The sequence below is a fragment of the Chlamydotis macqueenii genome, chromosome 11, assembly GCF_036417535.1.
Source record: "Chlamydotis macqueenii isolate bChlMac1 chromosome 11, bChlMac1.mat, whole genome shotgun sequence".
In the NCBI taxonomy this organism is placed as follows: Eukaryota; Metazoa; Chordata; class Aves; order Otidiformes; family Otididae; genus Chlamydotis; species Chlamydotis macqueenii.
This window is the reverse complement of record NC_141566.1, coordinates 2,817,720-2,843,292: the sequence shown is the minus strand read 5'-3', so window position 1 is coordinate 2,843,292 and position 25,573 is coordinate 2,817,720. Positions and strand designations below refer to the sequence as shown.

At 46.7% G+C, this 25,573-nt stretch overlaps 3 protein-coding genes across 4 annotated transcripts in view; 1 reads left to right on the top strand and 2 right to left on the bottom strand.

Annotated features, from left to right (window-relative positions):
- Positions 1 to 22: 22 nt before the first annotated feature.
- UPRT (uracil phosphoribosyltransferase homolog) lies at positions 23 to 17,539 on the bottom strand. Its single transcript, XM_086756320.1, has 7 exons — positions 17,187 to 17,539; positions 10,707 to 10,749; positions 5,145 to 5,214; positions 2,897 to 2,959; positions 2,154 to 2,315; positions 1,263 to 1,361; positions 23 to 427 (listed from the first exon to the last, which is right to left on the bottom strand). Exons 1-7 carry the CDS (start codon positions 17,486 to 17,488, stop codon positions 321 to 323), a joined length of 846 nt encoding a protein of 281 aa, XP_086612446.1. The 5' UTR covers positions 17,489 to 17,539; the 3' UTR covers positions 23 to 320.
- Positions 17,540 to 17,649: 110 nt separating this feature from the next.
- Positions 17,650 to 22,315, bottom strand: LOC147599357 (palmitoyltransferase ZDHHC15-like). Its single transcript, XM_086756678.1, has 5 exons — positions 22,201 to 22,315; positions 21,285 to 21,354; positions 20,944 to 20,976; positions 19,748 to 19,868; positions 17,650 to 17,793 (listed from the first exon to the last, which is right to left on the bottom strand). The coding sequence occupies exons 1-5, from the start codon at positions 22,313 to 22,315 to the stop codon at positions 17,650 to 17,652; spliced, it is 483 nt and encodes a 160-aa protein (XP_086612804.1).
- A 2,229-nt stretch (positions 22,316 to 24,544) lies between these two features.
- The window catches only part of ABCB7 (ATP binding cassette subfamily B member 7), a 36,781-nt gene continuing 35,752 nt past the window's right edge, over positions 24,545 to 25,573 (top strand). For both annotated transcript variants that reach the window (XR_015259795.1, XM_086756655.1), the window contains exon 1: positions 24,545 to 24,716. Coding sequence is in view for 1 of the 2 variants with exons in the window: in XM_086756655.1 (XP_086612781.1) it covers positions 24,546 to 24,716 (171 nt within the window). In the remaining variant the exon portion in view is untranslated. The remainder of the gene's footprint in view (positions 24,717 to 25,573) is intronic.

Below are 25,573 nucleotides of genomic sequence, written 5' to 3'. Positions count from 1 at the left end.
CACTAGAAATGAAGTGCACACCTTTGTGATTTAGTTGTTTTATTTTGCTCTTGCAAGCAGCCACAAGACAGGCTATCGAAGAATAAATAAGTTAAAGCACAGAGTGCACAATTTACACAACCCCGACATTGAGATGCTTGAGTTTGTAATGAGAGTGCTTTGTCGCCGTACCTGATTCATGGTCAGAACTAAGCTAAGTCAAGTGTTTCCCCCTTTGGCCAAAAAGATTTTAAACGTGCCCTCAACCAACTCAACAATATCAAAACGTAGAAAAAAAACCTCTTGTAACATCGTAGTCAGATCCGTTTGTTCCGAGTGCGTCAGTCCGTTCCAAAATACTTCTGTCCAAAGTGCGTTGGTGCGACAGGATGGACTTCTGTAGTTAAAATGGTGATCTCCGGGAATTCCTGGATGATGGATTTGGCACCTTTTGAGAGAGGGAAAACGCAATGGTGACTACAGCACTGCTGCTCTATTTCAGCACCGGGTTAAATCATGATTAGCAGAATTGCGTAGGTAAGTCGGGCTCTGTTCTTCCATCTCCACTTCTGCCTTGGCTGACTGTCTAGGAGGAAAAACCTCCTGAATTTAGAGGGTTGGTTTTTGGGGCTTTCTTATTTGGATTTTTCTTTTCTTTACTGTACACATATACTCCCACCCTAACCCCCAAGGTGGTTACAGACTGCCAGGAATAATTGCATTCAGTTGACTTTTTTCATACTGATTCTCGTCACAGCCTATTTTTAAAACAATGCTCAAGGTCCGTTTTCCTGCTTCACAGAACAGATGTTCCTCTCCCGGATTCTGTAGCTTCATTCACCTCGTGCTCCTTACAGAACTGGTACTCGTTTGGTGTTGGAGAAACTGAGTGCCATCTGTGAGCTGCTACAGCCCACAGCAACAGCAGGACTGGCATTGCTTTGGCAGCGTTTTGTGTACCTGGCAGCACTGCAAATTCCTGCTTTCAGGAATACTTTATCATTTGCAGTTTTGCCATTAGGTGTAACTAGCCTTTTCCTCCCTGCTAGCCCACGCCGTGGCCCACACCAAACGTGTCACTGTTCACGCGCAGTTTTACAATTCATAAAAAAAAAACCCAAAACCAACCCCAAAACACCTCTCTTGGGAGCAAGGCAATGCTGCTGTCGTTATTTGCAAGAGAACAGCGCCGCACTGCTGTCTGAAGTGTGTGACTAATGTCACTTCCCCATTAACGGGACCTGCGCTCGCTCTTCTGTCCCTGTCGCACCCCCTCCACTTACCATGAGGCGTGGAGAAGAGGCTTAGCAGGATGATGACACTTGGTTGTACGCCATGTTCTACAAGAACTTTGACAGCCTCAATGACAGTATTACCAGTACCTAGAAAAGGAAAAAGGGAGGTTTTTTGGGTGTTTTTGTGTGTCTGTCCCATCCCTGCCTCTCCCAGCTCCTCAGCTGAAGAACTTGTCATAGGCCACCTGAGAATATCCATGTTAACATTGGTGTGGGACTGACAGACTGTGCTGTCCTTTCCCGCTGGAAAACTATCCCTCTGCCTGCGTTAACTGTAGAAAGCTTTGGTCTCCTGGTGAAGGAACTTCATCTCTACTCAGACAGAACTCTCAGCCAACTCTGCCAGCTTTTAAGCACTGAAGTTGGTGGATTTTATTAAAGCCCTGAGGCAAGAAAGCTCATCTAAAACAATAAAACGGCAATTAAGAGCTTCATGTGTAGGACCAGAATTAAATCTTAAGACTGGAAAAGTTTCTTCATCCTGACAAACTCCTTACCACGCTTACCAGATTAATTTATTTGAGGTAATGCTTATGTGTAGGATTATAATATTAATTTTAAAAGTCTTTTAATAGCATGAGAAAAATACTGTTTGAATCTTTTCTCATGCCAAAATGCAAGAAATTAAATTGCTATCAAGCCTTAATGCTTCAGCCTTTCTCCCAGACGCAGGCGTACCCAAATGATTTGCTCTGCATTTGTGCTGCTGCAGGCTGACTAATACGTATTCTGGCCCAGCCTGATCAATTCCCTGCTGTGTCACCTAAACCAAGCACAAAACCCTAATCAAAGCCCCTGGAATTTGGAAATTTTCCTTTGAATTCGCCGCACTCACTGTTCAGATGAGTCCGGCTGTACACAATGGTGAAAGACACTCACTCAGTATCGGGTACATCAGAAGAACTTTCCTCCTGTAAATGTCTGGTGGAAACTTCGCGTAGTACACTTTTGCTCTTTGGGTCTCCTCGTCGCTCTGTATCAGGATTTTTCCGATGCGGATCGATCTACAGCAGTCTCGTAAACCTTGTTCCATTGCCTCTCCTCAAAACAGGCAGCAAAAAACCAACAACAAATTGTTACGCGCTAGGAAACAGCACAATTGCAAGATGCTACAATTAAATAGACAGTCCCAATTACCACATTGGTGAAGAGTTCTAAAAAGGAGATTTTTTTTTTTTCCTCAGTTCTAAGTGTTAAAAACACTTGAAGCTGTTTTCCTTTTTTCTGTGTTGAGAGAGAAAAATGAGTCTCCTTGGTGTTACTTAGCTCCTGGGCATGGGTGTTCCCGCACACCAGCGCTAAGCTCTCAAAGGCGAGAGCTGGAAACGTCAAAACAAACGTGTGGGGTTTGGAGAACATCTCTGAGCCGGCCTGGCCTCCCACTGGTGACAGTTGCTGGAGAAGAGCCCAGATGAAATCTGTCACAGCTCTTTGTCTCCTAAACAGTCAGTGAAACCTATTACTTGATGTTCTGTGATCAAGGATACCTAAGAGAGGACAACAGCTGGCAGGTTTGGGTAAAACTTTGCTGTGGGGAAGTGTTGCGCAGTTTTGAAAGGAGGCTGCTTACAGGTTTCCAAAGCGTTTAATTCGTGCTCATTCAACAACCGGAAACTGCCTACCACTTCTCATGATGCTGACTCCGCAGTTTCCCTTTTCAAATTTGACTCCTTCATACTTGTGTCCTGTGAAAGGAAAGAAACCAGACATCAGTGGCAGTGCCTGCTCCCTTCTGCCCCGTCTTAACGCGCCTTTGGGGGATGCTGTTCTACGTGACCTTGGTGTGAGAGGAACAGAGATCCCCCAAATACCCAGGGGACAGCAGCGAACTCCACTCTCTCTGCAGGTGGCACAAACCAATCTGCACCCCGTATCCTGCAGCCCTCAAACAAGCAATGGCAACAGGGCCAAAACCATCATTGGTAAAGAACTCGTGCTTTTTTTTTTTTTTTTTTTAACCTTCAAAAGTCATGTCAGAAACATGGCTCAGAAGTGATCCTCTCCAAGTATGTGTTTTGTAGCTCGGGTGTTCTGCGATTATTTTAAATGAAGAAGGCTATGCAAAGTAAAGGTAAACGGGATGTCCCCTAAGAAGCCAGGTAAATGCAGTCCTAAACTAAAATGTGATGCTGCGATGCTACTGCCATGGTGTTCTTGACCGCTGAAAGAAAGGAGTGAGCAATGGTACGCATACAAGAGAGACAGGATCATCGGTACTGTCAGCTCAAGTCTTTTGTTCATTCAAAGATAAAGTCAGCAAAACAAATTGTCCCAGTCGTAGTTCTTCAGATCTAACCCCAGGAGCTGGTAATGACCTTGCCCAGCACCACTGCTGGGAAGAACCTTGATTTTCCTTACAGCTGCTGCGTGTTCCCCTGCCTGACTGAAAGTCCAAAGGCTCCCCTGAAGGAGAAGAGGGTGGTGCACTGGTGTCCCTGGGGGGCGTTCTGCTTCTGAGCCCCGAAGAGCAGAAATCACCTGTGCTTACGGCACCTTACACGTGCTTGGAGGGAAAGCGCGCAGTGTAGATACGCAGGAATTCATACAGCAGCACCCGAGTTCTCAAGGGACTGGAAGCGCTCGGCTGAGGCCGTTTTAGCTCCCTCGCTGGGCGCAGGTGTCGGAGTGACAGTGCAGACAGGCTGCCTGCAGGGCGAGGGCAGGTTCAGACAGTACGGCTCTGCCTCGTGTGCCCAGGAGCAAGGGCAGGAAACTAAACCTTTTCACAAGGTCTGAGACTCTCTCTGCCCGCGGCCAGGGCAGCAGCCCCCTCAAAAGGAACTGTAGCGATGTTCCAAGCGACGTTATTTGCAGGGGATCTGCCAGTCAAACTGTGTAACGCAGAGAGAAGATGGTCATCGAGCTGTACATCACTGACAGACCTGGGACAGATGTCATGCCAGTGCTCAAGAAGTGAAGTAGCTGCTGTTTTATTTTAAAAGGAGCAAAGGTGAGTGATTGTGCCCCCTGAGTGCCCTCCTAAACTCTGTCTAGTTTCAGAATTGTCCTCAGATCTTTTCTCTAATTAAGGGTACAGTAAAGACATACAAATTATTTACTGCGAAGGGGAGAGGGGATGAGGGTGTGAACATACAGAGCTGCTCTCGCCCTGCAGAACTGCTAATGAACTTCTCGGGGGGAAGAGGACTGGGCTGGTGTACGTCTCCCAGGTGCGCTGCGGGTTCACAGCGCGTACCTGCTGATGCGCTAAGCAGCTACCTCTGAGTAATGCATGCGACCTTACTTGTATTTACAACTCATAGGAGCAGACCGAAATTCCTGCGTCCACAGTAATCTAGCGTCCACACAGCCATTTTCTATTTTCTGCTCATCATCACGCCCAGCTGGCCCCCAGTTGCAGAGACAGATTTAGGCTGGCATGGCAAAACTGCTTGTGCCGAGTATTTTTTCTTTAATGGGCATGTGAAATGTCATCAGTTTTAATTTAACACTGCGGTATGGGTGAGTGTACTGATCTTGCACATACACTGGTAAATTTTCATCGTGGTTTTGCAACCCCAATTTAAAACCTTAGTATATGACGGTATGTTTTGCTCAATTGTGTTGTTACGCACCTTCCAGCTTTTTAAATACCAGAAGGGACCTTGACTCTTTACCCTGAATGTGGAACTGTTTCAGCTTAGGGGTCACGACACCAAGCCCGTCAGAGTTCAAGGAGCATCAGGATGACGCTTAGTCCCACAGGTCTGTTTCAGGCACTCCTGTGAGGAGCAGGGAGTTGGACTCGATCCTTATGGGTCCCTTCCAACTTGAGATAGTCTGTGATTCTTGTAACATTTCCATGGTTTTTTGTATTGGTTAAGCTTCCCCTTCCAGTGCTAGCTAGGGGAGGAGCAATCTGTCACGTACCTGTTGGAGTGGTCACGGTACATTCCGTGTACGGCAATTGGTTCAGTCCCTCTTCAACCACAAGTCTGATCTGTAGGACCAAAGAGATCAGTCAGCTCAAGGAGATCTGCTCTCTACGGAGATAAGATCCTAAATGTTGGTAGTTTTCCCAAGTACTAGGTGAGCACCTGACAGCCTGAAGGGTCTAAAGGGTCTCTTTAGTTAGGGACTGATTTTAGAGACCTTTTGGGGGTGAAGCCCACATTTTGTCCACAAATCAAATGAAGGCATTTCAAAATAAAACCGGGGAAGCAATCCATCATAAAGCAATCAGCAATCGTAAAACTGATTGATTATATTTGTATCTGGCAGGCACAGGCATCACAGACAAATTTTTCTCAACAAATGAGTGAAGGACCAATGCAACTTCATTTTGCTGACGGGAAATAACAGTGAGAAAAACGGGGAAATTCACCCTCTCTCAGTTCCCCGTCAGCAAGGCTCTGAGGTCTACTTCCACATCCGCATTTCTATGACTAAACTGCCAGAACAGCTGCAGGAGCTGCAGCAATGTAACTGCACCACCGAGTGCCCAAAGACAAGAGAGTAGATCTAGAAATCCCTTGATCGCCCTCTTCTTTTGGCACGTGCCGCTGTGGGTACCTTGTGATGCTCTGCCAAGCACCTGCGCTTTCACGCGGTACGGGTGGCCCAGTGCAGCGGGGACAGCTCTAGCAGAAGCGCAGTTAGCGAGCCACACACCAGCCTCGAGCGGCCAGAAAACCTCCAGGTGCTGGCCCTGCGGCTGTACCCCAGGCAAAGTTACCAAAATGTATTGATCTAAACCCAGAATGAGTGCCCATGAAAGATGCTCTGGGCATTGAGGATGTAAAAATTCTCTGCTAGCAAGCCAAAGATTCACAGGCACAGGCCAGAAGTGCTCAAGAGGAAATCTGTTAAGAAAAAGTCACTGTATGATGGCAGAAATGAGGTGACCGCTCCTGAGACTGAGCAAGTGTACTGCTCACTTCAGACATTTCTTATTTCAGAAACAGGGCAGAGCAGACTGGAATATTTTTTCTGTTCTTCCATTCTGCCCCAGTTTCTAGCACACAGGCAGCCTCTACTAGGAATTAGAAACGGTCCCTTACATTTACAACCTTTCTTTGAAGATATTTTTAGTCATTTCAGTACAACAATTTTTTCCTAGAGTTGAGTTTGTGGCAGCTGTACTCAGAGGTGGTAGTCAGAGTACATCAGTGAAGGGGTCAGAGGGTGCAATCCACACGTAAAGGGAGCAAAAGACTGAAAAAGCAATTCACGGGGCAGTATTTCCCCTGCAGCAAAACTGCGTGTGGGAAACAGGTCCTTCTGAATTGTCAGTCCCCTTTGTGCTTCACTCATCGCATGTTCCCTGGCTCCAGGAAGCAGATGTACTTTCCTCCTCTCCTTCCTCCTGTCTCTCTGCGAGTAGGGGTTTTGACTCAGTCACTTTAATCCTGAGACTGAAGGTACTGGTGTTTTTCTCTACTCAAAGACACATCTTCTCACCTAAGAAATCCTTGATTTAATTTTAGGTTTCTGGGACATTTGTACACAATTTTACTTCTTTTTTAAAAATTGTACTTCTTTTTTTTTTAAAGTTATTTCACACACACACAAAAAAAGCCAATCTATGGGCTGGGTTTGGAAGAAATGCTTTTTTTCATGTTGACAGGTTTAGCATCGCTCCACGTGATCTGCCAAAAGTTTAGTGTAAACCAGTGAAGTCAAATAATAGTAAAATAATCTTCTTGGTTTTACTACGCATATCAATATTTTATACAGAGGCTGGGAAGGATTGTTTTGTAAACTTGTAAATGTTGATAAAACGTTTCTTTTTGCACTACACTTCTGGCGCCTCCGTGCGCAGGGACTGTAATTTCCACCTCTTTACTCTCTGGCCCCTGAACCAGCAGCCCTGCGCCTCTCCCAGACAGGTGGTTGCCACTGCTTGGAAGCTGAAAGGTGGTATTATGGTCCCACATCAAGCAGGCAAGTAAAGTTTTGGTCCCCAGATAGAATTTGACTAGAAATTAAAACGATGAATTAAAGTTATCAATAAGAAAAGTCTGGTTTTAATTGGGGGGGGGGGAGTAAAAGGGAGGCTAAATTCTAGCAGGCCTAGTTAAACTGTCACGGGTGAAGTTTTAGATAAAGCATTTAATGCTGATATACAAAATTATATGTCAATGTGCTCACTTATTACAGTTCTGAGTTTAAGATTTACCCCAGAGCCTTTGCAGTAAGCAAAGGGAAATACTGTTTGTCTTGAACCTTGTTAGAACCGTTAGCAAAACAGCAGTTAACAGAGGTCCAAGGAGTTTTAGCTAATTAGCACAAGAACATTTCAAAATGTTAGTGAAATCTACCTTTTCTCAGGCAATTAAGCACATTAATAAAGTCTCCTTAGCACACTCAACTACCACTGAAAAATCAGGTTTGACCAGCTCCTCAGAACCCATAAACAGAGAAACTTGGGTATAGGCAACTACAGAAAGCAGGCCGACTACCCTGACTTAGACGAGGTGTAACCCCTGCGTAAGGAAACCAGCTGTGGTGCAGTCAGAGTGGGTGCTGCTCTGACCAGACAAACCTGGAAAAAGGGAGCCCTTTCAGAGCCACCCCAAAAGGTATCTGTGATCCTCAGCAGCTGCACGTTGCAATTCTTCCACCTGCCTGCAATTTGGAAAAAAGTGAAGCATTTAACTGCCAAGAACCCAGAATTTAAATAAATTCTGGAGTGACTATTACTATCTTCCCCTACTTGTGGGAAGACAGTAGTCTAACTCTATTTTATGAGATAACCGTGCATCACCTAATTTCCAAGATCACAGTAATTCCTAGAGGGGTCCTCTAACCCTGAATCCAGGCTGCGAGTTGATTTTGCTTGGTCCTTGCCAAAACCCTAGACATGCAATGTCCTCTGTGCCTCTGGGAGATGTCTCCTCTTCCTGCCACTCACCTGGTCTCTCAGCCCCCAACACCACACTGCTCAGCTGGTGTACAGCACCAGCTTAACTCCACAGGGCTGGACCTAGCTTATTCTGTACCTCCTTCTGAGCAGGCCTTGGGAAAACATTCTCAGGTGGTCTCAGTAAAAATGCAGTGGGCTTTGTCAGCATCTCATTAGTTCCAAAGCCATCCTGCTAGGTGACATCAATTAAATGCTTCCATGGTGTGTGGGTGCTGGCAGCACACATAAAAGGGTTCAGCGTGAGCCTCTTGCACTGAGTTGTCTGCTGGTGTTTCTCAAATTGGTCCCACTACCACTTTGAGGTCTACCCCTCCAGATATCTGCTACCGCAAATGATAATGACTGATCGTCTCCTGTGTCAGAGGCTACTTCCCACAGCTTCCTCTCCTCCTTCACAAACACAAGATGAGTTGTTTTCATCCTCATGACTTTAACCCCATCTTTCAGCTTCAGGATCACAGCACTGGCAGTGGCTTTCAGAAACTCCCCGCTAACATTTACCACCTGCTAACTCCTTTCTCTCACAAGAATCTTTGAACATTTCTTTTGTGTCGTCCCCTTACACGTGAAACAAACTGCCAGAGGAAAAAACTGTACCACCAGAAATTCATCAGCTTTAGAGTCCCTTCTTAAGACATCTTCCTATGGTGGCCTTATGAGATATTGCCACTAATAACTGCCAAGCTTCACTTCATTCCCATGTTCTCTCTGCAACAAGATGTATTTTGTTACCCTGCAATCCCGTGCAAATGTTTCTTCTCTCCATGTATTGCATCTTGCCGTTAAGCTCTGTTTGCTAACTGGGTGGAAAACATTGCAAGTCTTAGCTATGTTTGCACCCCACCAAGTTTAGTACAGACCACATCCCGTGTGACATTGTAACCGTTCTTGCCACACCTAGGAATAACATACAGAAAATGATATAGCCCTACATATTGTTTTGCCTAAAATCCCTCCTACAAAATGGAAAACAGACTAGCAGGTTCTGTAGCAAACATCTGCACGACCAGCAAACAGAGGTGTTTCTGCCAGGAGCAGCTCTCTTTCTGTACAAGTGCTGGCCAGCTGGAGAAGATGCTGGTACGAGGGCCTTAACATAGCTCACTGCCTGGAAGCTGCAGTTTCTAGCAATGAGGGGGAAGGAAATCAGTGCTTCCATCAGAATGGTGTGGGACCTCCAAGTAAAGTGAGAAAGTACGTGGGAGAAGTCCTTTGTGCTAATTAATGACAATAAGGTACAGTCAAGAGCGTTCAGTGTTTTCCTGTCAGTATTAGAACAGACGTTGTTTATCTCTTTTTTAAAATCCAGATTAGGAATATAATGCTCCTCTTTAATTCAAAGAAGTTGGCAGGAACGAATGCTCCTTAAAGGGTGCAGCGTGATGGGAACCTAATACAGGGTAAAATGAGAATGTCAACCAGAAACCTTTCCTGTGAAAGGAGTACTGGTGGGGAAGGGGCCTGACCCCTGCGCTGGAGACCTCTTCCCCATAAATGTGTGGGCTGGTGTTGACCTTCTGAAACTTATTTGCACATTTAAGCATGCGAAGAACCTGAATCCACAAAACCCAGGAAGAACAACACATAGTTGAGCTAGTCTTTCACAGGAGCTCGATGTTTCCTGGGCTCTTCCTACTGGATTTGTTGTCTTGGGCCTTTACTGTTCTTGGTGAATGGGAATGCAAGGAACATCCTCAAGAAGGGAGAAGCAGGGAGAAAGTAGAAAAGCTGCAAAGATAAGAAGCCCTGCAGTCACAATCTTAGGTTGTGGTCACAGCTAAGCCCTGAGCAAACCTGGATCAGGCATGGATTAAGATTGGGCTAATCCCAGGAAACTTGCCTGCTGTGGTGAATGGTGCTGGTAATTGCATGGTCTTTGACTCATCTTTGCTAGAAGGGGAAAGACGAACTTTCCTAGCTAATGAATGTGGATTTGCAAAAGGCAAACAGCCTCATGAATACAGGGAAGTCTATGTGTGTGAGTGTGTGCTGTGGTTTTCTTTAAGCATGTCATTTAAATGAGACAAACGTCGCATTCCCACCAGTCTTTGCCCTGATTTACTAAAATGTGTGAAAACTTCAAACTGCTTTGTCCCTGCTAGTAACTACCACGTGGCTGAAAACAAACTCCCAGTGTGGATGCACCCAGAGCTGCTAATCTAATACACAACAAGTGCCAGGAGGCGCTTCTGCAGGCAAGCAATTGTTAACATCTAGACTGTGGGAAATTGCACAGCTCCGTTCACAAGATCAAAAGTGTTGTTTCAAAGTACAACTCAATTATGTCTAGCCTCTGTGCATCTGGTTTTAAACAGTGTTTTCTTATTACTACTGCTGTCTGTCCTGAAGTAGTTGTGTTTGAGAATAATGTGGTTTCTGGAACCCGTGAGATGAAAGCAGTCCATAACAGAGAACAGAAGTCCCTGTAGAGAAAGTTGCTGTCAAACAGCAATTTCCTTTGTGTAGAAAAGTTGCTCTCACACCGCCATTGTTCTAGCTTGAAAGACCCATTTTATGGAAGAGTTACAAAGTACAATACCAAGAAGAAGAAGAAATTCTTCACCTACCAGACGATCAGCAGAAAATACGAAGTCTCCTCTACTGGATTTCCTGAAAAAGGTAATAATTTCTATTTTAAACTGGGGAATAATTTTAAGAACATTGCTTAAATATAATGTTAATTCAAGGACAATATATTCTAAACGCAGAGAAAAGTCTCCTACCATATACAAAACCTATCCCAGAGAGATTCTGCTTCATGGGTTTGCTGCTTGGTGGCCAGAATTGAAATGCAGTGAGCTAAAGTAGGGGTTTGCCTCTTACTACTGGTTACGCTGCTGCACTGGACCAGTAGCAATTAAAGCATGAAAACATAAGGATGATATTCTGTGGGTTTTCCATCGTGTTACCACTCCAGCTCAGTTCCAAAACACCCCACAAGCTGAGATGTGCCCCAGCCTGGTACACTCCCTGCAGCCCTGAGGAAGAGAGCTTCGCTCAGCCCGTTCTGAGGTCAATCAGGAACCACGGGACAATGATAATGCGGATCCCCAGCCCTGAGACCAAGTTAACACACCTGATAAGCAGACTACATATCTGATCTAGAATTCATTCTCAGTGTGGCTAGATTAGTGAACCTGAGACTAAAATGAGCAGGGATTAAGGAGTGTTCCCATGAAAACACCTCTCTGCTGTCTTACTAGCTTGGGTGCATTTTTGCTCATTCAACTACACGGCTTCCGGCCCATTTAGAAGAGAGACTAAGCTCACTTTCTCCTGCTACATGCTCTGCAAGTATAAGGTGTTAAAAGCCTGACTTTTAAAGCAGTTTTTGACACCTTGCTTCCCATGTCAAGACCAACTCTCACTATACAAGAGTAGAACAAATTTCCAATTGAGGAGCCAATGCTTACAGTATGCTAGCCTTAAAAACACTCCGAAAAGCATCAACATTATAAGCTGGTACTTTTCAGTGAAATTTTGTATTAATCACAGCAGGCATACACCTCTCTCATCTTCAAACATGATACTCTGGATGCCTCCTTAAATACCATAAAGAGAGTTTTACATTTAATCTCCAAGATTCTGCAACATGTTACTTTTACGTGAGTGAAAGTCAAGAGGTTTGCCTGCTTATCTCCTGGGCAATTGCTAACTTAGCCACACTAAAAAAGGGAGATTTAAAAAGAGTGCCAGCCTGTTCTAATTTTATTTACTTGTGCTAATAACACATTATTAAAAACCCTGTTTGCTGAGTTTTTTTCCTTCCTTCTGGTTATGACAGGATATTCGTAACTTTCCACTACTTTGACATTAACCAGAAAGGCAATGCTCAAAAATCCACAGTCCCAAAATGGCAAAAGAACCCCCCCAAAACCCTACAATCACACAAACTGATTTCATTAATATTTCTGAAAGGATTCATATTTCCATCTGTGGTGTGTATAAATATTTCAAAAAAAAGGGAAGTAGCAAAGTGCGTAGGTGGCACATCTAGGTTCTTCCAGACTAGACTATGGCAATTCAGAAAATGTAGCCGTATTTCATGAACGGGTGGTAAGACAAACGCTGCGGTTTTGACTGCAAAGCGATACATGTTTAGAGGAGGGAGAAGGACAACAGAAAACGATGGTGCATAAAAATGAGAGACAAATAATAGTAAAACTGAAAATGACAGACCTCTTGTCCACCCGCAGCTGGAAAGCTGTGACCAGATTTCAAGCCCCACATCATATGAGAATTGCTAGGGGCCAGAAAAAAAGGCTTATGTGAAAACACTGTAACTGTTCACCTTAAATACTAGACAGAGGATAGAAAGTAACGATTGACAGCCACTGGAAACTTTTTCACCTTCTTAATAAAGTAACACACAACATCTCAAAAAAGTGAGGCATTAAAACTTGACTGTTGTAGCACACGGCTGACAACGCAAACATTCTGTTCAACAATACAAATTAATTTCATTTCTGTTTTTGAGGGTGTGGAAGCATGGCTGATGTACAATTAAAGTCACATGCACGTCTTAGGAGGTGAGAAGATACGTTTTTTGGGAACGTACCATAATGCAAGCTAACTGCAGGGTTCCTTCCTTACTGTTTACAAGCACTGATACAGCTGTAGGCTATGCGTGTCGTGGTCTGACGTGCTTTAGCCATTCCTGTTTCTCTAGTCACCTTACAGAAGAACTTCTTGAGAGCCACCCAGGTTGCCATGAAGGCATGACTGAAAAAAAGCCACTTCCCTAAAGAGAATTTGTAGAAGGCCTTGGTAAGAAAACTTAAGGCACTGGACGAACTGCTGCCGTTAAATGGAGATGATGTAGCTGGGAAACAGGACGTGCAGCACTGCTGTATTTATTTCACCTCTTAATTTTTTTTAATTTTTTTTTTCAATGCCTGGACTGAGGGGCTAGTGTGTGAAAGGGATCCCACCCTTCCTGCCTGTAGCAGTTATCGTTACTCATCACAGGTGAGTTACACACTCCTGAATCATCCCACTCTGTACAGCAGTCAGGGCTGCGTGTCCTACCGCTTACTGTCTTCATTTCTATATTGTTCACTCGGTTCCCTAGGGAATAAGAAACGGTAGCAGAACACAACAGAATGATCGCACGTAACAGACACAATAACCTTTAAATACCTACATTTAAATCACGTCTATTGTTAAATCAGGAGTTAAAATGACACTGTCAATCTGAGATAATGAATTTGTTTCTACAGAAACCAGCGCTCTACATTACAAATCACTGCACTACTCATTTCAGCTTCCAGATCCCTCGTTCTAATCTGTGCAGGCCAGAAATGACTCTGAGGTCAGACCCTCCTTAGAAACTTTGTTCCCAAACGTGTAATACTTAACCGCATCAGTTCACATCCCATTAGAGAACTCAAAATTCAGATCCAATAGACAGTGTAAAAGGTACCTGCCCACTCGTTAAGCATTCGCTAGACAGAAAAGTGAACAAGGCCGAGGAAAGACAAGCAAAGCCACGAACATTCAAGTTGAGGTGATCTATCCATCTCCCCGGTTCTGGCACACAGACCTAGTTCTTGATAACTTTAATGAAGCCAAAGGAATACATGGTCGTTTTAGTCTATCAGACTTGGCCAGCTGTCTCTGAACGCACCACAGGACATGATGAGCAGCCACATGAAGGTGGGCTTTTCTTTTATAGACTGGAGTTATTCTAATTGAAAGGCTGTGACTTCTTTCTCTGAATTCTCTCCGGAACAAGGAAAGAGCTTTCCACTTTTCTGAGCAGCTCACGCTCTGGACAACACAGAGTCCCCAAGGTCTTCTGCATCTGGCGTGACCACCCTTAGCTCCATGTAAGCGTGCTTGATTCTAACTTGCGTTGCACTGGGAGTACCCATCCCTTCCCTACTTCACAGTAATAGTCCTAAACTGACTGGGTTTTCCCTGCTTTTGTTCTGTTTCTCTCCCCTCAGTAGCTTGCCTTTTAATTTCTGCCCTTTTCAAGACCTTTTCAGGTGACTGCTGTACCTGGAACACCCAGCTCCTGCCACATGAAGTGATGCATATATCCTCCTTGAGTTAAGGCAGCTCTGTTGCTACCTGTTCTTTTTTTAATCCAGAAAGAAAGACTAAGTGATAGGTATCTAATTGCCCTGTACGTGACACAGCTTCTCCCTCTTGCCCAAGCAGTGCATACCCTTTTGTCAGTTTAAATCGGATTTTTTTGACCAGTAGCTCCTCTTAGCCGTATAGCTGCTTATTCACAAATATGATACTCCTGAGGAGGAGTTTCTTTCAGCACTTGGCTTGAATGCTACAGAGGTCATGGAGTCATCTAAAGGCAGATTACACCTGCCCACTGTAAGGTTACTGCAACAGTTCCTAGCCAGTCCATAAGAAATCCTCTCATCCTTGCAGCTGAGAGTGTTTTAACATCTTTCGGAACGATAGCCACTAAAATAGGCCAGTCTGGATCTCTTATTTACTGAGATGCAGTTGACTTTCTGGGACAGAATGCAAGAATAATGTTTCCCTACTGTCCTTACATACAAAGCCTACACCTGTCTTTCTGGGCAGGCTGTTGTCCGGTTTTCCTCACAGGTTGGGAAAGGAGCTTGGAAGTGACAGTTACATCTCCGCTGCCAGGGCAGCGTCACGCTCAGAATAAAGCACAGTTTGCTATCATTGCAGATGTTATGAGTAATTCACTATTTACAAGTCTTACTCTGTACTTCCCCTTACCAAAGTCTTGTGCAATGAATCTGATGCAACTCTAAAAAAAAAAAAAAAAAAAAAAAATCTCTTCAACATTAAAATATCAGCTGCTTGTTTCTGGATAAGCTCACTTTAACCAGAAACGTACTAAGCATATTTGCAAGAGTTCAAAACCTACTTACAATAAAATAACAATTTAAAAAACCTAGCTGGATACAGTAACCACATTGCTAGTATTCGCCTGGATATCAAAACGATACGCTAGTTCCTTTTCACTAACCTCAAAACCTTTTATAGGCCACCGCCAAGCCTAGTCTGGATTTCCTCTCTCTACTTAGCCCACTTACAGCTAGGCAGGGAAGCTGCCAGGCAGACGTTCTCACCTGCAGAGGTCTTTTGTGTGGTCTTGCTGCAGTTGCCCTCCTTATATCAAGACTGCGCTACTTCTGTGTGCTCCTGCCTGCAATAACAGTATGTTTTTTCCGCAATGTTTTGAAGACAACTCGTACTTGAAGGTAACAAGGCTCATGTAAGCTAATTAAATTAATGTGAAGTATTGTCTTTGAGAGATTATTAATAGTTTTGCATAAAAATGTATCAGTGTTATCAGCTACAAAGTTAAACACCCAAGAGCCAGGAAATCCCAAAATGCAGACTGTGCAGATGGACCGATGTGAAACAAGGGGAAGAACCGCGTCTGTGCTATGTGTAAGACACTGCAGATGTCAGAAAGCCCAAGCACTGCAGGAAGAAGTTTTATTCAGAAGCTGATCACTCCATCGATAAACTCGATTTCACGCTTCTGTGTCTGCCGGTGGTTCTTGCATCACAGTAGGCAAAATGTGCTTTTAATAGATGGCTGCTACTTCTATTTGTCATATGTCGCATGCTAAATGCAGTATCTTATCACCTTCCAAGTGCTGAACAATCAAAGCTACAGATGTGACCAGTGGGAGGTATGCTTTCAACATCTGAGATGCTACGTAAGGCATCGCAAAACATTCAGTCTTAAGTTTCTCACAGTGGATGTTCAGCCGTGGGCACAATCTTGCACAGATTTCTGCACTTCAGCTTAAGATTTCTAAAACTGGAATAACACCTTTATGTTTCACAAGGTACAGCGGCAGCAAGGACTCTTGGTGACACCAAGTGACAACAACGCAAAATAATGCCTTCAACAAAAGCAGTCTCCTTTGCAGGCAATGTGCCCTAAGCAAACAAACTGTTCTCTCCTTCTCTGCCTCCCTCCTTAGTCCTGGCTCTCTCCCATTCCTCCAGCCCACCATGGTCTAGTCTCTACGCTATCCCCAACTTTTTGTTACAAAGCTATTCTTTTTGCCAATTTGTTCCAGGCCCCGCTCCTCAAACATCCAATTCCAGTTCACTTTCATTTTGGCTAGTCCCAATTCTCTCCAATCTTTTTCTTATTTCTAGCTCTCTCAGACTGTCCTTGTGATCTGTTTTCTTCCAGCCACCCTTGTCCCCAAATCCTTAAGACCCCCCACCACTACCGCTACCGACTGCACAGACTTGGTCCTTACATTCTCCTTAGCACAGCAGTCCCAATCTTCAGCAAACTCCTGTGATTTCCCTGCCATTTTATTCCCAAACTCAGCGCCTGTCCTTTGCCAACCTTTAAACGCAGTCTGTGTTCCTATACCTGCATTGTCTTAATCCACCCCATCCTGCGTACAGTCCACGAGATATCCAGGCAGTGGCAGTGACACCCAGTGTCACGCCAGTGTGACAATAAGCTACAGCTTCCTTTCTCAGGGGTTTTGTAGCGCTTGGTACGCTGATGATGATGCGGTAAGCAAGCTCTGAGCCACCCGTGGTGTGGAGCGATGTAAAAGTGCAAAAAAAAAAAAAAAAAAATCTGTAGAAGGTTTTAAAAGCCGCCAGATTCATGTCTTCGTCACCGACGGCCCCGAGGCGGAGCCGGCCACCGAAGGCCCCCCCGGGAGCGCTGCCGGCCGCCGGGGCGAGGCGAGGCGGCGGTGAGGGGCGGGATGGCCGGGCACGGCGGCGGCGGGCGCGCACCTTCCCTCCCCTCCCCTCCGGCCCCACGTCACCAGAAATGGCTGCCAGCCCCAGCGCCCCGCAGCGCGGCGCTAAGCCCGGCACGGGAGCACGTCCTGCCGAGAGGCCCGCCCGCCGCCCCGAGGGGCAGCCCCCCGTCGGTGGAGGCCGGCCGAGACCGGACTCGTCGCGGCCGCGGCTCCCGGAGGGAAAAAGGGGCCGGCGGGCGGCGATCCCCCCTCAGCCTCCCTCCCCCCCCCGCCCCGCCCCGGCTCCTCCCCGGGCCACGCTTCCCGGCACCGCGCGGCCTCCCCGGGCGCTGCCCGCCGCGCCCTCACTTGTCCCTGATGATCGTCTGGAGCTCCCGGAGCTGGTCGTTCATGGGCAGCAGCTTCAGCTGCGGCCCGATCGCCGGCGGCGCGACGCCCTCCCCAGCGGGGATCGGCGGTACCGGTGCCGCCGCCACCACTCCGTTACTGCTGCTGCTGTCCGGGCTGGGGCAGCCGCTGTCCTCGCCGGGCTCGGTGAAGCGGATCAGCCGGGAGCTGCCGCCCGCTGTCGCTGTCGCCGCCGCCGCCGCCGGCTGCTCGTCCTGCGGGCGCGGGCCGAGCCGCTGGTTCTGGCAGGGCATCGCCTCCATACGCCGGGGCGCGGCCCCCGCGCCGGCCCTCGCCGCCACGCGCCGCGCCGGCCCCGCTTGCGCCGCCACCGCGGAGCGGAGCGGGGGCGGGGGGGGGGGGGGGGGGGTAGGGCGGGAAGCGCGCGCCCCGGCCTCGCTCGATTGGCTGCCGGAGCCGTCAATCAAGGCCGCGGCGGGAGAGCAGGGACGGGAGGCGGGGCGTGGCTGTCAGCGCCTGGGCCGCGTGCGGGTCGCTTGTCCCTGGTGGTCGCCACGGAGCGAAGGGAAAGGGCGTGAAATTTGGGACGTCCGCTGGCCAGATCACCCTGGAAAGAAAAGCAACACAGGACAAGTGGTAAGAACCAAAAAAAAAAAAAAAAACCCTGGAAATTTTCTAAAACTCCTATTGGGAGTTCTCAAATTTTACACACAGAAGTCACACCTTGCTAGAAAAAGCAAGAGGAGACAAAGAAATGATCTCCTTCATTTCCCCTCTTGCAACCAAAGCAGAAAGCCAGGTTTTGCTACTATTTGTACGTAACGGAGCCGGTACAACCACAGCTTCCCGCCTGGGCACCAGAAACACGCCCGGTGCCCACAGGGAAGCGGGCAGGCACAGGCTCTGGAAGCCCTGTTTGCCTTCTGCTGAGTTTCCCCTGCGTACCTTAAAATTCTGCACCTCCTGCAAGCTAAGGCGTGCCAAAAAAACCTGGCCTCTGCAGCCACAGCACTCGGGCAGCGTTAGAACTGAACACAGATGGTTTGGAGAAGTTTAAAAGCCAAGCGGGATCTTAGAAGCAGAGGAAACACTGAGTTCTTTCTACAGCAGAAGAGTCCAGTGCCAGAGGCCCTCACAAGCGCGCACCTGCAGATGGGCGGTGGGCTCCTCAAAGGAAAAACATCTCAGCCTCTGCCCATCCCACGTAGGCAGCCACAGAGCTCCCGTCTCGGTGCCTCTCTTAGCACCAGAAACAATTCCTGCAAGGGTCCCACGAGCATCTCAGAGACATTTCATGGAAGTGATGAGCCACTAAACCCACACAAATCGAATCAATTAACGCACGGCAAAGTTAAGCTACTTGAACTCAGTCACACGGAGTTAGCAGCACAGGGGACCTAAAAAACTGAAGACAAAAGGCCGGTCTCCTACTGGAACTGTTCATTGGCCTTGCTTGCATAGGAATGATAATCAGTAACTGAGCAAGGAGCGAGCTTTATTGCAGTCAACTTTTACATTGAGAAAGGAGTCATGTGGGGATTAGAAAACGACCAAGGTTTTTTGACCTTTTTTTTCCTTTTCAGTACATATGCACAGATCAGTGCCAGGAAGTTCTAGTTTAGTAGCAGGGGAGAGAAGGGAGCAGATACTCTTCCAGAAATTGAGATTTTGGAAACTATCAGCTGCAGTAAACGGTAGGACAGCACCCCCCGGATCTGCATTCTATGCCTTCCCTTGTTTGCTCTCTCTCTCTAGGGGCAATAGATCTAATCCTTACGACAACAATCCAGAGAAAGTTGCAAAGGAATATGGCCAGGCAGTTCAGGAAGCAACATAAAAGAACACCACCCAGCCACAATTAATGGTTTCCTGTACGAGGACTGAAATACATAGGAGGTGTTCTTGCAGCCACTTTCAAAGCATCAAATGTTGACTGCTAAGAATTTCTACTTAGGAGACAATTATTTCCGGCACCAGTAGAACTTGGGGGTTTTTTGAAGTTCAGAGATATGGCCAGAAAACAGCAGCTCTATCTGCAGCTGGGAAGATTCACCACGTTTACGTGCAGGAGCCTGACGTAACTCAAGTGGTGGTGTCCCCCTAACACCTCTGACCTCAGTGCTATGAGTTCTCACGGACCCAACGTGCACTGAAAAAGCACCAGCATGTTTTTGTAGAGAGCAACCCTGGGCTCTCTTTCAGTGAAGCGTGTCTTCTTTTGAAGGCCATTTGAGGTTTCCAAACTAGGAAAGCAGTGGTAAGTTCCCAAAGACTCCATACGTGCCAACACAAGACCAGGAAAAGGATACAACTTCTTTGGCAGCAGCTAACTCTACAGTTTGCAATTCCTCAAGTCTGTTTGCCTCTCGCTTTGTGCGTTTCAGACATATAACAGGAGTTACCCAACCGAAATCCTGCTACGGTTACACCCAAAAGAAGGGCACAGGAATACCCTGCAGGAGGAATGCAGACCCTCTAGTGACTGAGAGCAAAAAGTACCAAGAGTGACTAACCCCACGAGACTCACAGGATATGAAAAAGTAACCGATTTCACAACTTACTGTCCAATACTTAATGAAATAGTTGAAGACTGTTGCAGCAATATACAAGCAATACAACAAAGAATAGGCTAAGAACAGTAGAAAGAATTTGTAGTTAGAAAATCCAATGCAGTTATTCACCCTAGAGAACAAAAGCAAAGTTGAAATCAGGATATGTACAGCACACAGTTGTAACACAATGAATACTACAATGTTTTTGTTTGTTTTACTAAGCCTCTTCATGGTACAAGACAATTGCCTCAATAAACAGCTCCCCTTGCTGGTCAAAATGAAATGCACGTAAAGCCTTTGCTTTTCACTTGAAGACTTCTTGCTATGCCAAGTCAAAGGAGAGTTTGTATTTTTGGAATGTGTTTTCAAGCCGGTGCCACTGGTAAATCTGTCACAGAGGCAGGCTCTAACTGCTCTGGTCTGTTTTTGTCTGCAAAGGCAATCAGATCTGGAATCTGTGTGTTACTTTGTTCCTTTGCAAAACTCAGGAGCTGGATTCACCACTGCTGGTTTGCTGACAGGCCAAACAAATAAACCCAAATTTGATTGCAATTCTCCACGCGCAGGACAGCTCTAAAAAGGAACAAGGGAATGCAGACAAAATAGCAGGTGTTTGTCTCAAGCTGAGGTTTGAAAAGTTCTCTAAATTTAGGATTACCAGGGAGGTTCAGGTGGGAAATGTTTGTGTTGCTTCTGATTTCTGAAATAATTTTTTTTTTTTTTAAAAAGGAGTAGTTTAAGAAACTTAGTGGCAGCAGTTCCCAAAACGTATAAAACTTAATTCATCCACAGACCATTCTACACAAACTGTCTCTGACCACGCACAAGTGGCAGGCGTCATTTCAGAAACAATCTGTGTGCAAATGTTATTACTGAAAGCGACCACCAGCTGCATGCTGGAACGACTACATGTCCAAAATTAAAGGATAAGTTGAAGTCTCCTTAAAATCTGAATAATAGTCAAAGACTGAATTAGCAGCTGGATTTTTAAATATCGATAGAACAGCTTTTTTACACATAGTTGTTAAATAAACATGAGTGATCTGTCTTTCAAAATACCAAACATTTCAGGGAATATCACAGTGTAATTATTTTATAAATTTCCTTGCACTGAGATGCATTATCTGCAATGAAAGGTGTACAGACACTATTCTGGGGAAGGAATGTATTTAAACAGCCTCTACAAACCAGTATCGTGGACGTACCATGGACAGTGATGATCCATTTTTAGCACGCATCTGCAAAAGAACGAAAAAGAAAAAAGGAAGATCAGTTAATGTTAACCAGTTAATCTTCACTAGATGGCATGCTTCCTAGCAACTTAATGCTGATGCACTTGCAAGTAGGGGAACTGCAAGCACTTCAGGGCCACAAACAGCAGAAACACAACTGCTGATGTTGTCACATACGGACACTCACTGCTGACTGCAGCTGGAACTTGGTACTTGGGCACCTTTACTGTAAAAACACACGTGAAGGACCAGCCCGTTCGCATGATTTCATGGTGACCGTATTCACTTCAGTGGAAAACAATCCAGTAACTTACGTAGCACAGACAGAACAATGGTGGCAACGGTCAGGTTTTATTAGCTGGCATCGATCACAGAATCGAATACCTGAAATCAAAGACACATTAGTACCAAGGAACAGAAAAGTGTTCATTTTGCACATGTGAGTAATATTCTGCTCATTTCCTAACTGTTCATATTCTTGCCTCTGTCGCTGCAAAAGATGAGTGCATTTGCAGCTGATTTTTGCTGCCAGGTCATAATCAGAGAAGCAACGCTCATAATTCTTCTGGAGGCTTGCAGATGTGGGGAACAATCCCCACTGCAAAGCACACAACCAGCTTAAAAGCAACAAAACAAAACTGTATGCTTCCCTCTGGCTTCCACATCTCCTCAGACTTCACGTACATGCCATTTGGATAATTGTCCGTACAGCAGTTCTTTACTTCAGGATTCTTTGGCTTGTCTGACAGAAATGCCCAGGTCAGAGCCTCCAACAGGAACACGGGTTTCTTTGCAGCTCAAAGGAGTGCAGTCTGCAGTTAATCGCAGAACAAGGTCCAGAAATCTGTTCACAGAATGCTGTCTTGCATCTCTAAGCTAGACTCCATTTTCCGTAAGAACAGCTCCAGATTTTGCCGTTCTGTTACTATTACTAACCGCGGACAACATGAGCAGGCTTTTGAGCTGTAACTACAAAGGGTAACTCATTGCTTCTCACAGGCAGCACCTGGTGCTCCACTGAAGATGAATGGAAGCGTTTGAGGCTTTTTTGTTTTCCCAAACATAAAACCTGAGAGCAAAGGCATTAGAATTATTTGCACAAGAGTTACTCAGTGCACGCTGTGGCATTAGGAACGCGCTGTTGGTCGGCACGATCGTCTGCATTGCCAGCACTTGCTACTTCAGCTGCTTGGTGAGATTTAGGGAAACAAAGCTCTCTGCTTAGCTGACCTCCATTCCCCGTTCTCGTGTACACCGGCAACTTCCTGGCAATTTCAGCGAGAATTTGCCTCTGCACCTCCGGCCTCTCTTCATTTTCATACCGTTCTTGGTCAGCGTAGGACATGTGGTACTGGAAGCAGAAGTCACGAGAGGAGCAGTTACCCACAGGCAGCAGATAATATTTCATATACAGGCAAGTTTGGAAACGTTTTTACCTCCCACTCCTCCTAATGAGATTAATCCAATGTGAAAACGTGTTTGTTAAGAAGACGAAGAGAGATGATAGTAAGTGCTGGACAGCCAGAATACTGTGTGATACATCAAGGAGAAATGCAGAAGTGAAATTAGGATCACAAAACAACCTCCTGGAATTGCTGCTACTGCTGCCTTAGACTACTGTTTTTCACTAATAACATTACTAACCGTGATAAAGACACTTTAAGCATTTCCTTTGTGAGCAAGAACCTCCCGCGCCACAGCTTTGTATTTCTAAAACTGGGATACATATGTATGTAACGTGAGATTTTTCAGTGCAGATAATTTTCTCATGTCTTAGCCATTTTTATTCTAGATATCCTAAATGGGGGGATACCAACTATCCTATCACATTTCCATTATGACAGTTTTTTACTAGATATTTATCTTTCACTTTCCTGTATATAATTTGATCACATTACTTCCAGTACTCCTTCCTTCTTTCATTATTAATAATTTCTCACCCTTCTTAAATGTTTACAGCATGGGGTATAGTCACCCCTTAGTTATCTGTAAACTAAGCTGCTAGCGTCTAGCACTTTTACTCCCTTTTTCAAAATGAATCGCCTCCTCTCCACAAGCCTGCTGATGTATTTTGTCAGTGTTAGATGAATGAAAGGATGTAATTTCCGGTATTTCAACAGAACACTAAACATTCCTCTTCATATTTTATGAGAGGAATATATTTATTTTGTAGTTGGTGCTTGCTTCAGAACTTTAAAACTACATTAGACAAAAAAAAATTAGAGCTATGTCAAATACTGTGGATAGCACGGTTCAGGGTTCTTTTATCCATATGCAGGATATTCCATGTAGCGCATGTCCAAAGAGCTTGATGTGGTGGAAATACCAGATATATACCGTACGCCGAGAGCCTGTGCTGGCCGGATCGATGCAGAATGCACTGTAAGTGCATACATACACTGTATATATGAAGGCTGTCTCAGCAATGCGTGCAGAAACATTTGAAATCACTCAAAAGATGCTGCAGTGTTTTCCAGCCCGTCTGTCCAGGCTATCCCAGCCAAAGAGTCAGTTATCCCATTTCACCTGGTCAAACTTCCATGTTGCAAAGGGCGTTGCAAAGGAAGCCATAAGCCTAGAATTTCTTTTTTTTTTCTTCCTGAATTATGCCACTGGGCGGCACTGTTCAGACCAAGCACTGCCAAATGCAATTGTGATGAAAAATTAGATTAGTGACAGAGAAATGTCGCCTCCGTCGTTTAAAGTGAATCCTGGTCAGATGCAAAGTTGCGTATCAAAGCACAGGCTAGAGAAAGCCTGCCTCATTAAAAATCAGCTTTAAGCCAATTGTCCTCTTCCTTTCTGTCTGTCTGCCTGTCTTTCTCCCCTGCAAATGAGCTTACACCTCTCCCTCAAGGCAGGAGCATCAGTAGTGAAGCTCTGGTAGCTTTGAAGAAATCTTTGCGTGATTAAAAATGCCACACAGAGTTACAGCTTCCCCACGGCTCTGCATGCCAATGATGAGCGTATATAGGCCACTGTAAATGTCTGCACCTTCCCCTCCAGCCGCGCTCGCCCTGCGGGGGTCCCTGAAGTCTGCCGAGAGGGACACATGCCAGCTGGGGCCCCTGTTCTCTGGAAGAAGCCCCCCAGTGCACAGGAGAGACTTAAAAGTTCCGCCATGTTAACGGAGCTGCTGACCAACATGAGCATGGTTTGGGCTTGAGGACCCCCATATTTCAACAGCCCAATTTCTCAAAAAGGATGCCGTTATCCGTACGTTCAGAACAAAAACCCTCCTGAGGAGGTGACACCTCGGGAAGGGCTTGGCTGCTGCCCAGCTCGGCGCGGAAGCGCCCGCCCTCCTCAGGGCGCCATGGCGGAGCTGAGGCGCGCTCCCGCCCGGCCGCTGCCCACCGGCCAGACCAAACGGGCGGGAAAACCCCCTGGACATGGCGGAGCGGCGGCCGGGCGGGAGCGCGGTTTGGGCGGGCTCCCGCTGCGGAGCGGGGCGCTGCCATGGCGACGTGCCCCTCCTTCTCCTCCGGGCGGGCGGGCCGGGAGCGGGTCTCCGCCCCGCCGCTCCTCCCAGCGAGTCCGCCGGCGCCCCACAATCCTCTCTTGTCCCGCGCAAGATGGCGCCGCTGGGGGCTCCGCGGAGCCTGGTGGCGGCCGCCTGTCGCAAGCGGCGGCTGCTCGCCTTCGCCCTGCTGCGGCCTCCGGCGGCCGCCGCCGCCGCCTGCGCGCACGGCTGTCTTGCGGGGAGCGGGTGGCAGCGGGCCCGCGCGGCCCCCGGGAGCAGTCAGGTGCGTGGCGGGGGGGGTGAGGGCGGTGAGGGGCCCCGCACAGCTCTGCGAGGCCGGCCCGGTTCGTCCTTCCCTTGCCCGGTTGTCAGCGCTCGCCGCCCGGCAAGGGCCCGGAGTGGGGGTCGCGGGGGGGGGGGGGGGGGGGCGGTGCCGTCGCCTCCCTCACTCCCGGAGGCCGCCCCTGCAGAGGGGGTGGCGGGGTTGGGGGGTGCGTGGGGCTGCCTTTGCAGCGTGCGTGGACGGTGGTTCGGTCGTGGCTGATACAGTCTGGGGCACGCCTGGGCCCGGAGAGCCTCAGGCTGAAGCTCTGCCGCCGTTGCGGTCGCGTTTAGGTGACCCTTCCGCCTGGTTGCGGTGCGTTCCACCCTCTTCTTGTGGGCGAGCGTTAATAAACCGCCTTTGAACGGACGCTGAGCATTTGTGTAGAGGATAACTTGTGCTGACAGGTGATTTTGGCGTTATGTGGGGAAAGGAAATGAGAGCTGGAATGCTTTCTGTCAGCAGCGGAAGGCTGTAACCTGTTCCAGTGAATGATTTTTTTTTTTTTTTTTTTTTTGTAACAACTAAGGAATTGAGTGCATATGTCAAATTGAATGAGTCCAGTTTTCAATAATTCATAGACGTTTTTCAAAGCAAGCGAAGGAGGTGTGTCTCAAAGAGTGAGTGAATGAACTTTCTGTAAACTCTTAGGTAGCTGTTTGATAATAACCTTTTTTTTTTTCCTCTCCTTCCCCCCCCGCAGAGTACTGCTGTTTGACTATCTTTTCATTGTCACCTGCCTTGATCTGTTGCCCCTGACAGGCAAAATTCTGTCACTGGCTGCAGTCAAGTTCCTGTTAGTTAGCAGCTGAGACGAG